Below are 12,773 nucleotides of genomic sequence, written 5' to 3'. Positions count from 1 at the left end.
ACTCCTCCCTGTGCTTTACACTCACACCAACGACCAGTGTGTCTGTGTGTGTGAGAGAGAAAAGTATGTGGAGGAGAGAGAAAAATATGTGAAAGGGGAAAAATGAAAGGAAGGAATAAAAGGATGAGTTCGAAAGTAAGAAAGAGCATAAATATGGAGAGTAAGAGAGAGAGAGATGGATAGGATAAAATGTCAGGGCAAAAAGTGACCAGACAAAGAAGAACTGTAGAATGTGAGAGACAAAAGAAAAGAATTGTTAGGAGAAGGAACAAGAGAGAAGTCAAAATAAAAGAAAAACATCAGTGTATGAAGCAAAAAAGCAAGAGAGAGAGAGAGAGAACGGTGATTCAGATTTTAATTCTGATTTTGATTCTGATTTTATTTCTGTTTCTGATTCCAACTCAGATTCCGTTTCGCAGTATGACAGTCACACAATCAACACAAGACAGTACAAATATAGAAATTGAACTATCGGTTGAAATTCACTCTACAGTGTTAATGCACAGGTGTGAGTCGAGTTCGTCCTCTCACTTACGTTACTCCAGCAGGAAACAGACCTCCCTTTACCGGTCACTCTTTTTATCTCTCTGTCTTTAAAGGTAATAAGACAAAACAGCACATGTTGCCTTTTTTTTCAGAGAAACCACAACACTATAAAAGCTGTAAGTTGTATTTTTGTTTTTTTGTACTGGGGATGTCGGGAATCCTAAGCTGTAGCTCAGACTGTAAAAAGTCCTGACACTGGAGACTCCTTCCATACATTTTACATAAAACTTGTAAGTTTCTTGCTGTATGAGCTGTTGCTATAGAAATGATATATTAAATTAAGCACATTAACATTAACCCTAAAATAATTAATCAACACCTTCTAATCAATTAGGACACAGAATCAATCAGCACTGTTTTTAAGTATTAGTTTGATTTGTCTTTGTCTTTGTAAAAGAGAAGGGGTGTGTGCAAGAATTCTAATGGAATCCAGCTTTCGCCTTTTCTGTGGAGAGGTGTGTGTGTGTGTATGTGTGTGTGTGTGTGTGTGTGTGATAAAAAGCACCTCCCACACTCACACTCCTCCTGCCCAGTGGACCCTCTGTTCCTCCTCTCTCTCTCTCACACACACACACACACACACACTCCTAAATTCTAAACTCAACTCATGTTCACACACGGTCTAGCTGCACTGGTGGACTGTTAGACTTTTGGAAGCTTCATACAGCGGATATCTTTATTCAGAATCTGATGGTTTATTAAAAGAGGTGAGTGCGTGTGTGCATATTTGTGTGTGTGTGTGTGTGTGTGTGTGTGTGTGTGTGTGTGTGTGTGTGTGTGTTTGATCTGTTTTGTGTTTTAATGCTGGTAACTCACTGCAGATGTACATTGCTGCTCTGGAGCATGAGTGTTTCTCACATCACACTGGTGAATGAAAAGGAGACCAGAACGCAGTCAGGACTCTGAGCAGGAGTGAGCAGATGGAGCTGAAACGAGTGAAGGGAAAAGGAGTTCTGATTTAAAACATTCTCAAACTGTGAAAAAAGGTTAAAGCTTTTTAAACCTTTAAATGTAATACAGAGGAGTACAGTATAGTAGAGAAAGGCTGTGCAGAGAGTGTATGTATAACACACACATGAAAAACTTACATATACACTCCTAAAGAAATACTGTATTAACAACAAGCTTAAAGGGACAGAGAGATAGAAGGCTGTATTTAAAAAAAAGTGTTTTGTTGTTGTTGTTGTTGTTGTTTAAATTAAAAAGAATAGAAGTAGGGATTGTAGATAGAATAAATCAGTGGTTTATGAGTAAGAGACTCTAAGGGCAAAAGTAAAAAAAAAATGCTTCAAAGATGAAGAGAAAGTATAGGAGAACAGAGGTTAAGAAAGGGCAGGAAGGAAAAATAAAAACGATATAAAAGGATAAATCAAACAAACAAAGGGACAAAAAGAAACAATTATACAAAGGAAATGACTAATGGGGAAAAAAACACAAAAACAAGAGAAAATATAAAAGAAATGACCTAATTGAAAACAGAGGATAATAAACAAAAAAGGCAGAAATGAAGAATAAAACAAGAATGGACAACAAAACAACAGACAGAAAAGTAACAATTAAGAATGAGAGCAGAAGAAGAAAAGTAAGGATCATAAAAATTGTTTCTCCTCCGAAAAAGAAGAGAGAAAAAAAGAAAATAAACAAAGGAGAGAATATAAATAATAGAGAAAAGAAGACAACAAAATATAGAAAGAAAGAAAGAAAAAAAGAAAGAAAGAAAATAATATAAATATAAGAATGAAAGGAAAAAAACAATAACAGGGAATTAGAACAGAATTTTTTTTTAAAACAGACAAAGGGAAGAAAGAAAGTAAGTACAGTATATAAGGAAAGGATAGAACATGGGAGAAAGGAAGAAAGAAAGAAAAGAACAAAGAACGAGCAAAGAAGAAAAGAAGTAAGAAAAAAGAAACAAAGAGAGAGAAAAAGAACAAAATATTAAGAAGAAATAAAAGAAAGAAGGCAAGCAAACAAAAAAATTATACAAGATAAAAGAAAAAAATGAGTACAGACTGAGACAAAAAGAAAGAAATGAAAAAAGGAGCAAGAAATAAAGCAAACATAAAAGAACAAAATATCCGAAGGAGGGAAAGAGAGAGTGTGTATGTGTTGTAGCTTTGTGTGGGAGCGCAGCGAAAAATGAAAATCCTCACGTCTTCACCTGGAAACGTCTGAACCTTTAAAAGTTTACCTGCACTGAGGACAACCCCGCTGACCAATAACTGCCCCTGTCCCGTAAGTCCTGCCTTACTGTGTCCAGATTTTTGCTTTGGACACACATTGAAGTAAAACCCCTGGTGTTGTAGGGAACACATGAGTCACGGTGTTTTTCTCAGAGCCACACAGGGTTATTCACGCATTTTTTACTCAATCACGTTCAGATGGTGCGTGTGTTCATCGTGTGTACGAGCAGATTCCACACACACACACACACACACAAACCTCACCACTGCTAATTCCTCAGGATCTCAGAACGGCATTCCATTTCAATTAGCGCACTTAGCTAAGTTTAAATACAGTGCAGCTATAGCTGGATGGATCGTTTTTTTTATTGTTTGACAACAGATCTGAGGAAAATGTTGACTTCCTGCACAAAAAAGTGTTATTTTTATTGTCATTGTGTCATATTATTATTGTGTGTGTGGACTATCTAGGTCAATAAATCAGTAACCTCGGTTATAGCAAGGTGTATGTGATCGGTGTCCTTGCAGCTAATTGGCTGTCTCTGTATGACATCATCAGCTGGCAGTTGGAGTTCAAATGCAGGAACATTCCGTTAAAGTGTTTTAGCGGGAAGCTTTCGGATTTTTGGCGGGACATTATTTTTCTGATTTTTTTAGCAGGAAGCTTTCAGACTTTTATTCAGAAATGGTTGAACGGTTAATAAATGTAGAAATGCTCTCACACACACACACACACACACACAGACAAAGACCTGCACTGAAGTTTCACCGGAGTGTTCGTTTATAACGAGGTTTATCTACATGATTTTTGTCTGAAGTTACCCCTTTTAATGTGCTTTTTTTTCCAGAACTGGAATCGGTGGTACCTGTTACCACAGCAACGATCATAAGTATGTTAATATGATAAAATACACTACCTAAAATTATATTATAATATAATACCTGTGATGTGCAGCTCCACTACTGTCAGAGCTGTTGCTATAGAGAATTAATCAACACCGTCTGATCAATCAGAATTGAGAACACACACACACACACACACACACACACATGCAGTGATGCAGGTTGTTGCAGGTTGATGGTTACAGGAAACAGAGTGGCTGCTGGGAAATGGTTTGTGTCTGTTCAGTGTTGTGTCTGTGCAATAATGATTCATGTGTGTGTGTGTGTGCGTGTGCACGCGAGTGTGGTATCTGATTGAGATATTTTAAGATGCCGTGGCTTCCTAAACAAACACAGCACATGAATTGACTCACACTAAGTACAGGCTGTTATTACATTCCTGTGTGTGTGTGTGTGTGTGTGTGTGTCATCAGCTCATAAGACAGCTTCACAGTTTGTACTTTACTTTAACCACACTGTTTGTGTTCAATGCAGAAAAAGTTAGGATAATAGTAGTTTGCTCCTTAACAACGAGAGAAAGAGAGAGAGAGAGAGAGAGAGAGAGAGAGAGGTAGTAGGACGTCGAAAAAATATGGTTATAAAATGGACAAACTGAGAATGATAGATAAAGTGAGACAGAGAGACAGATAGTGGGACGTTAAGAAAGTAAAAAATATGAGCAAATCCTCGAAAGAGAGAGAGAGAGAGAGAGAGAGAGGAAGAGAAAGAGGAAGATGGAGAGAGAGAGAGGAAGAGAGAGTTGGATGAGTGAGATGGATAGTACAGACAGTAAGAAGGGGAGCGTGAGACTCACAGGAAGAGAGACAGCGTGAGAGAGGCTGTACTACAGAGAGCGAGAGATGGAGACAGAGTGATAGACAGAGAAAGATGGTGTGGGGAGAGAGAGAAGGACGGATTCAGAAAGAGAGATGGTGACACACAGACAGGCGGACAGAGGGACAAAATGTCCCTCCCCCGACCTCACTATGCTGAATCTCGGCTGAGTTCAGCTTGACTGATAGGGATCTGGGTGGAGGATAGGAGGGTGGGGGTTAGGAGGAGGGTAGGAGGGCGGCTGTGTCTCATTTCAGTAGATTAAACCTGCAGTAATTATGAGTCTTTAAACAGGAAGTGGGCAGGAAGAGAACAACACGCCAGGGGTGGCAGGGTCATGTGGTTCCACACCAACACACCAACTGTCTGTGTCCCAAACACACTCCTGCTGTATCCCAAATACATCACATCTCTGTCCCAAACACACTCTTGCTGTGTCCCTACCACATTGGCTGTGTCAAACACGCTGTATCTGGATGTGACAAACATGCTCTGGCGGTGTCCCAAATGCTCACTTGCTATGTCCATTCTGCACTCTGCTTTGTCCTTTACACGGCTGTGTCCCCCTACCACACTCTGGCAGTGTCCATAACGCGTCTGTGTCCCAAAATCACTTTGACTATATCCCAAACGCAGCTGTGTGACAAACATGCTCTAGCTGCGTCCCATACACACACTGGCTGTGTCCCATACACACTCTGGCTGTGTCTCATACACTCTCTGGCTGTGTCCATAATGCAGCCATGTGACAAACATGCTCCAGCTGTTTCCCAAAGGCACTCTTGTTGTGTCCATTCCACAAACTCCAAATTTATACCAAACACACTTGTACTGTGTCCAAATCAAACTCCTGCTGTGTCCCTACTGCACTTCAGCTGTGTCCCTAATGGGACTGTCCCCCCCAACACACACTGGCTGTGTCCCAAATACACTCTTGCTGTGTCTTTAGTGCGGCTGTGTTCCATCTGTTTTATGTAATTAACACTTTATGAAGTCCTCCATTCCCTTGGACACCATTGCATGTCCTCCAGTGTCCATGTGTATTGTACCAATCCAAAACGTTCTTTACTAAACTACTGCATAAGAACTCTTATCAGATTTGGGTATTTGGGAAGCGGCCGCTAGCAGTCAGTTCGCAGTGACACTAATTAGACTCCGGAGCCTGAGAAGTGGCTTTTAAGGAGTCTAGGTTTTAAAATCGTTTCCTGTTGCCTGGTTTAATTATTTTCCTTCCCCAAACACACACACACACACTTCCTGTCTTTCCCTCAGAGATTCGATCCTTTTTTTTCAGACACTGTGGAGAATGCTGAAATTTTGCTCTTGTGGGAAAAATGAAAAAGTCCAAGTCAGAGCATACACATGTTCTTGGGCTGCAGGGTTACCACACACTCACACACACATACTTTTATTTTATTTTTTTTATCTCTAAGACCATTGGCTTGAGGTTAGCTTATGAATGTTCCTGTGTGTTTCTCATCTCAGTGTTTGGCTTTTTTTAATGTAAATGTATCGTTACAGATGTTGGTTCCTGTTTGGTTCCAGAGCACTTCAGTTCTAAGTGTGTGGCCTCTCAGTCATGTGTTAGTCTGACTGAAACCGGACTTTTGAAATCAATGTAAAACATGCTAGTCTGACTGGAATCATACTAAATCATGTTCTCAAGACTTGCACACCTATTTAATATGCTTGTTTGTCGAACTAATCCTGCATGTATTCCCCAATGAGAAAACAAGAATCAGCCTAGGAGCTCTGAGCATGTGCCACCGTTCCTGAGAAGAAGCCGCCAACATGGCAGCGTCTTCTGCCTTTAGAAAACACAGTAAACACAAAGGATAGCATGTATCTTATTTGTGCAAAATGTACAGCATATGAGATAGCACCCCGCTGAAGGGCCAACGTTGGGCCAAAGGCAGTGCATATGTTGGGCCAACGGTGTCATTTAGTCGTTGGTTATAATAAAGTAGTGCTATCTGGTATGTATCTGGGATGCGTCTGGTGTCTCGGGATGATTCTCTCTACCTAGAAGACGGTTCCGGCCTCAACTGGTGTTGGCAGCTGTTTCTCGGTTTAATAGTTCAGGAATGGAACTTTATACAAGTCTACCTGAGTTTTCAATAACTACCTGGACTCCATATTAACATCAATTAACATCAAATGTTATGCTGAACTGCCTGCCACCTATCACACAGTATGAATGCAGATCAATTCCTGCTCTCTGTTTCACCCAGATGAGGATGGGTTCCCTGTGGAGTCTGGTTCCTCTCAAGGTTTCTTTCTACTACCATCTCAGGGAGTTTTTCCTTGCCATGGTCGCCCTCGGCTTGCTCACCAGGGACAAACTGCTCATCTTGATCCATACACATTCGCATTCCATACAGACTTAAAAAATTCATTTGATTGTGTAAAGCTACTTTGGGACAATGACAATTGTTAAGCGCTATACAAATAAATTGAATTGAAATGAACGAAATGTTCAGTGCCGTAGACTTTGTGAAACCACTCGACACACTACCAGTATGCCCCTAGCTAACTTGACTGTCTTGGTCTGTGATGTAATAATTCAATCAGTATACTAACATATACTTCTGTCAATAAACTAGTTTCTTTGCCATGTTTGTATAATAGTACAAGGACAGCAGTCTATTTAAATGGCTTGGTCGAGCTCTAAACATAGCATATAAATGTACATGTAAAGTGTTTAGCTTCTGTATGTTTAGCGCCTCATGTTTAGCTTGTGAGTGTTTAGTGTATTAGCATGTTTAGCTTCTGTATGTTTGGTGATTTAGTGTTTAGCTTTTGACTGTTCAGTGTATTAGCATGTTTAGCTTCTGTATGTTTGGTGCTTGTGTGTTTAGCGCTTCTGTGTGTTTGGTGATTTTGTGTTAACACTTCTTGTTTAGCTTCTGAGTGTTTAGTGTATTAGTGTTTAGCACTTCTGTGTGTTTTTTTGCTTCTGTTTATAGCTTGTAAGTGTTTAGCGTCTGAGTTTTTTGTGTATTAGCGTTTATATTCTGTATGTTTGGTGCTTTTGGTTGTTTAGCTTCTGAGTGTTTAGCTTTACAGTATTTTTTCTTCCGGTGTTTGAGTTCTAAATGTTCAGCTTTTGATTAGTGAGCTTCTAAATGTTAAACTTACCTGTGTATGTATTTATACTTTTCATGTTTAGTATTCTACTTCCTCAGTGTTAGTACTTAAGTGGTAAGTAATTAAAAAGATTGTTATTTAGAAGAGTGTGAAAGATTCTTTGAAACCGTTCCGGTCATATTCAGGTGAACACGGACAATCAAATGTCAAAATAGTTTTTTTTTATGACCTCACAGTGTGTTTAATACACGTTTTTTGTGTGTGTGTTTCAGGATCCAAAGTGTGTGATGGGAGCTGAGTAACAGGACGTGTGATGAGGGGCATGTGTGTGTAAAACAGAGGGACAAAATAAGACAGAATGAATCCTGTGAGGAAGGACATGGAGCTGCTGAGCAACAGCATGGCCACCTATGCTCATATTAAAGGTCTGTATTAAAACACACACACACACACACACACACACAGAAGGAAAATAAGAGACAGAGGAGAGAATTGAAATGCTGGAGACTGAAATTAAATTAATTTAAGAGAAAGAGGGAGATAATTTACATTTAAGAGAATGCGAACAAATATGAACTTGAGAAAGACAACTGGGTTTTGTGTAATAATAATAATAATAATAATAATGAGTGCGCAAGAGAAAGAGGGAGAATTTAAAATTTAAGAGAAACCCTGAGTGAGAAATAAAAAACTTTGTAGATAATCCTAATTTGACAATTTTAACTATAGAAAGAATCTGAAATTGAGAGGGATAATTTGATATTGACTCCGTGAAATTGTGAATTTAAGAGAGAAACAAAATGAATTAAAGAGTCAGAGGGGTTTTAAATTAATGTATTTGAATTTGAGAGGTGGAGAATTAGTCGAAAATAGGATTTAAATTTAAGAGAGTTAATTTTAAGTTAAGAAAGAAAGAAAAAAATTGAGAGAGAGAGAGAAAACTTTCCTCCTTGGATACTCAACCAAGAAATACATAATTTTTAGTTTGGTTCTTTTTTTTTTAATAAATGTATAATATTTTCGAGCATAATATGATAGTTATTCTACACTGCCTGGCCAAAATATTCACACACTCTTAAGATTTTATTTGTCAACTTTTGCTTTCATTACATCACACACACAATGTGGTGTCTAGTTCATGTGTGAAATGATTCCTTATGCTCCCAGAAACACTCTTTTAAAATCAGGGTCCTGGAATATGCCCTGCACCATCAGGGAAGAAAACCTCCATAGATGTGATAACCTGGTACATTCAGGTCATCAGCTGACTTCATTTTATTGCATCATAACGTTGTTGAGTCTCAACCTGAGCGACTGAAGCAACCCCAGATCATAACACTTTTTATTGTTTTTTTTTTATCATGCAAATTCATCAAGTGTATAAGTGATCACACACACCACATCTCTTCCACAAAGTTATTGGTTCAGTACTATTCTTTTTAATAGTGTGTTTTGAATATGTGTTAAAGAGTTCTTATCCCAGTTCCAGTCATTTCAAAACTCCTTAGTTGTTGTCTTTGCCCAATAATTTGACCCTTCTAAAATGGCACCTTTTTTAAAATTATTATTATTATTATTTTTGGCCAGGCCATGTATAATCAAGTTTTTAATTGCTGCTTTAAACCTTAATATTATGGGTTAGGGTTATATTTTCCAATATCAGCAATTCCAATATAAAGTGTTATTCCTCCTTTTATACCACAGCAGTTTATCTACACACATACTATTGCTTCAGATTAACTTTAGCCTCAGATATCTTTTCAAAAGAATGATTTGTTCATCACTGCTAAATAAATGATTATTATAGATTAGAGAAACTTATCTATAAACATTGATTTTTTCTGTTCATGCGTGAAATTGTCCTGTTGTCTCCCACGCAGACAACACGGAGAGCTTCGCACTGTACTTCATGCTGGGCGTCTGTTTCGGTCTCCTCCTGGCCCTGACGCTCCTCATCCTGGGCTTCGCCTGCAGACCTAGAAGAACCGCAGTGAAGAAGCATCCTACCCCTGACCAAAAAAGTTTTAAAGAGTCCATCCAGCAAGACGAGGAGGAACGACTGGACAAGAGCGAAGAAGAAGCGGAGGAAGAGGTGCCTGATGTCACCGTAGCAACCGTGAACGAGCAGAGCCAATCCAACGGGACCATCGGGAGCGTCAACGTCTTCTCCTCGGCGGACGAGCTGGAGCGAGCTCGCCGCTTGGAAGAACGAGAACGCATCGTCAGAGAAATCTGGAGAAACGGACAGCCGGATATCCTGGTCACGGGGACCGGTACGCTCGGACGCGTGCACTATCACTAGTTAAGACGTGATGTAGGAAGGATACAGATCATTTGTTAGGACATACTGTATACAGCGAGTATTTTGCACTTCACTGGGACTAACACACAATGCTAAAAGTCTCAGATATGTATTTTGTACACGTTTAACAATAAACTTTTTATACGACATCTTTTTTAACTTGTCTGTATATATTTAGTGATTTTATAACGTCTCGGCGGAGTTTAAAAATAAAACTAGTGTTTGTTTTTTTTTTTTTTGGGGGGGGGGGGGGGGGGGATTTCGGCCGGGTCAGCATCATGTGCTGTTCAGTCCCACGCTAAAGCAGAACCTTCACCCCTCGTTTCTCAGCCCATGCACTTCCTGCCGCTGCTCTCCCACCATGTAACAGAAACAACTCTACTCCCTAAGGGAGAGTAAATGATTTCAGATGTCAGAAAGCATTTGCTGTAAAGTTCCACCACAGCTTATTGTTGTTGTTTTTTTTTTTTGCATGGACAGTATTTCTGATTGAAGTTATTCCGATTAGAAATCTGTTTACCTGATGAGATGCGATGTGATCTAAAAGGATTTCATCAGAAACAAGTTTTTTTTTTGCCAGCTGAGATATTTAATCTGTTTGAAATATAGTAGAAGAAGGTTTTTTTTCTCTCCAACTGTAATGTTAGGTTAGACTTCCCATCAGTTTTAAATAAGTCCCGCCTTCTGCGTGTCAATGGCAACAATAATTCAGTCTCATCTGTGATTGGTTGGATGCTTTACTACGTACATCTGAAATGGGGAGTCAATCAGAGCTCCCTTCTCAGCCAGACACAGTGGATGAAACCAAACACAGTGATGTGACTGATCAGAAATGGAGGCACGATTACCTTTTTAGAAACTTATAAGGGCAACTAATATTACCAAACCAACACACAAAGGTATTTATAAAAATATTTATTCCATCAAAAGAGAAATGATCCAACCAAGTGTTGAGGTTTGCAAGCATTCCTCTCTCATCTTCTATACCGCTTTATCCTGTATTCAGGGTCGCGGGGACCTGGAGCCTATCCCAGGAGACTTGGGGCACGAGGTAGGGTACACCCTGGACAGGGTGCCAATCCATCGCAGGGCACACACACTATGGGCAATTTGGGAACACCAATTAGCCTAACCTGCGTATTGACTGTGGGAGGAAACCGGATTACCCGGAGGAAACCCACCAAGCACAGGCAGAACATGCGAACTCCATGCACACAGAGACGGGAATCGAACCCGGACCCTGGAGGTGCAAGGCAACAGTGCTAACCACTACACCACTGTGCTGCCGGTCCATCCCTCTCTTTCCAATTAAAAATGAATTCTGAGACAAAGCGTTACCATGAAGGTGTTTTTGTATTTCCATGATGCATTTGTATTCCAACTGATATATTATTTCCAATATTACTGGAACATTAGCATTTAAATTATCCATTTATTCATTAATCAATCACATCTGTGTTTCATCCTGGTCAAGATCTGTCACAGGGTCAAAAAACAGACACTTCAGGACAATTTTGACTCTTTTTGTGATGTAGGAGGAAACTTGAGACTCACATGGACACAAGGAGAAGGTGGGGAAATTCCAGAGTGTAACAAAACTCAAAAGTTTGGGGTCAATTTCTAACTCCATGGTCGTTCCTGATTTTTCTTTCTTTCTACATTGTAAAAATGCTAAATGTGTCCAAAAAATATAGAATAGTCTCCATTGAACAGTTGATCTTGAGATGTATCTGCTACTTTTGCTTTGTAAAGCTTCATAACGGCTCTAATCTGAGCTGCTGGTTGTTAATTGGTGATTTCTGAGACTGGTGACTCTAAATGAACTTCTCTGCAGCAGAGGTCAGTTTTGGTCTTGCTTTCCTGTGAAGGTCTTCATGAGAGAGTTTCTTTATGGAGCTTGATGGGTTTTGCAAACGAACTTACAGTTCTTGCAAGAACTGTTCCAGAAAGATTGACCTCTGTGTCTTATAAAAATAACTGTTGTTTCATAGATACTCTTATCTACCGTTCTTTCATTAGTTTTTAAATCTTTATTTTATTGTTGTAGATTGTAGAAAATGAATCACTCAACAAAAACTTGCCAGTGTTCCCAAACTTTTGAGTGGTAGTGTACCATAAACACTTCATAAAGTGAAGCATATAAACTCAGAATTCTTAACATTAAGTTTACAAATGTTAAAGTTTTTACTTGTTTAAGGAATTTTTTTACCCCTTTTTAATAATAGGTAATGTTTTATTAAATTCAGTTAACAATTAGAATTCAAATACACTGTTTATGGAAAATTCTTGTGTTTATTAGTTTATGCAGCTAGAGAAAATAAAAAACAGCAAAAAAAAAAACGAGTCTACACATTTTTTTGTTTCTGAAAAACACCATTTACTTTCTTTAGACAATTTCACACGTCAATCTTGAGAGAATAAACGTTAAAACTACATCTCATTTTTCAGTTTACTGACACTAACAGTACACTCAGTCCATCTAAATTTTCTGAAAAAGTTGTTCACCCCAAACCCCTATTTTTTTTTCCTTCTTGCTTAAGAGGCCCAGCAGCTTCGGTCCAGCTGTCACAACTCGGCACATTAGCACAGATGCTATCGAAGTGTGTCTTAAGTTCAGAGATTAGAGCTGACCCGTTCCCATGACATTCTGCACATAATGGCTTCCAGCTGCAGACAGAGCAGCAGGCTCGAGTCAGCCACAAACACGGCTCTTTAAAACAAACTGAGGAAGAGGTTTTTTTTCATTATTTTTTTTTTTTATTGAATCGGAAACGAGGTAAGACAGATACGAGAGCATTGCCTGAACAGTATAAACGTAACAAAAACAGCTTTATAAATGTATCACTGCAAATGAAAAGGGAGGGGGAAATAGAAAGCAGAGCTGAAAAGTCAATCACTGATTTACTAAGATTATTATTAGGATTATTATTATTATTATT

The 12,773-nt window shown here is 39.0% G+C and overlaps 1 protein-coding gene across 1 annotated transcript; it reads left to right on the top strand.

The window, feature by feature from the left end:
• Positions 1 to 1,095: 1,095 nt before the first annotated feature.
• On the top strand, positions 1,096 to 12,174 carry eva1bb (eva-1 homolog Bb (C. elegans)). Its single transcript, XM_053513718.1, has 3 exons — positions 1,096 to 1,253; positions 7,805 to 7,957; positions 9,413 to 12,174. Exons 2-3 carry the CDS (start codon positions 7,891 to 7,893, stop codon positions 9,832 to 9,834), a joined length of 489 nt encoding a protein of 162 aa, XP_053369693.1. The 5' UTR covers positions 1,096 to 1,253; positions 7,805 to 7,890; the 3' UTR covers positions 9,835 to 12,174.
• The last annotated feature ends 599 nt before the right edge of the window (positions 12,175 to 12,773 follow it).

The sequence above is a fragment of the Clarias gariepinus genome, chromosome 2 (genome assembly GCF_024256425.1).
Source record: "Clarias gariepinus isolate MV-2021 ecotype Netherlands chromosome 2, CGAR_prim_01v2, whole genome shotgun sequence".
NCBI lineage: Eukaryota > Metazoa > Chordata > Actinopteri > Siluriformes > Clariidae > Clarias > Clarias gariepinus.
Note: the sequence above shows the minus strand (reverse complement) of the source record. Positions and strands in the feature narration are given on the sequence as shown.

Excerpts from the sequence above, each read along its gene's own strand:
- eva1bb (XM_053513718.1), top strand. The coding sequence starts at position 7,891 with ATGAATCCTGTGAGGAAGGACATGGAGCTGCTGAGCAACAGCATGGCC. Across the intron at positions 7,958-9,412 it reads CACCTATGCTCATATTAAAG|ACAACACGGAGAGCTTCGCA; the intron begins GTCTGTATTAAA and ends TCTCCCACGCAG.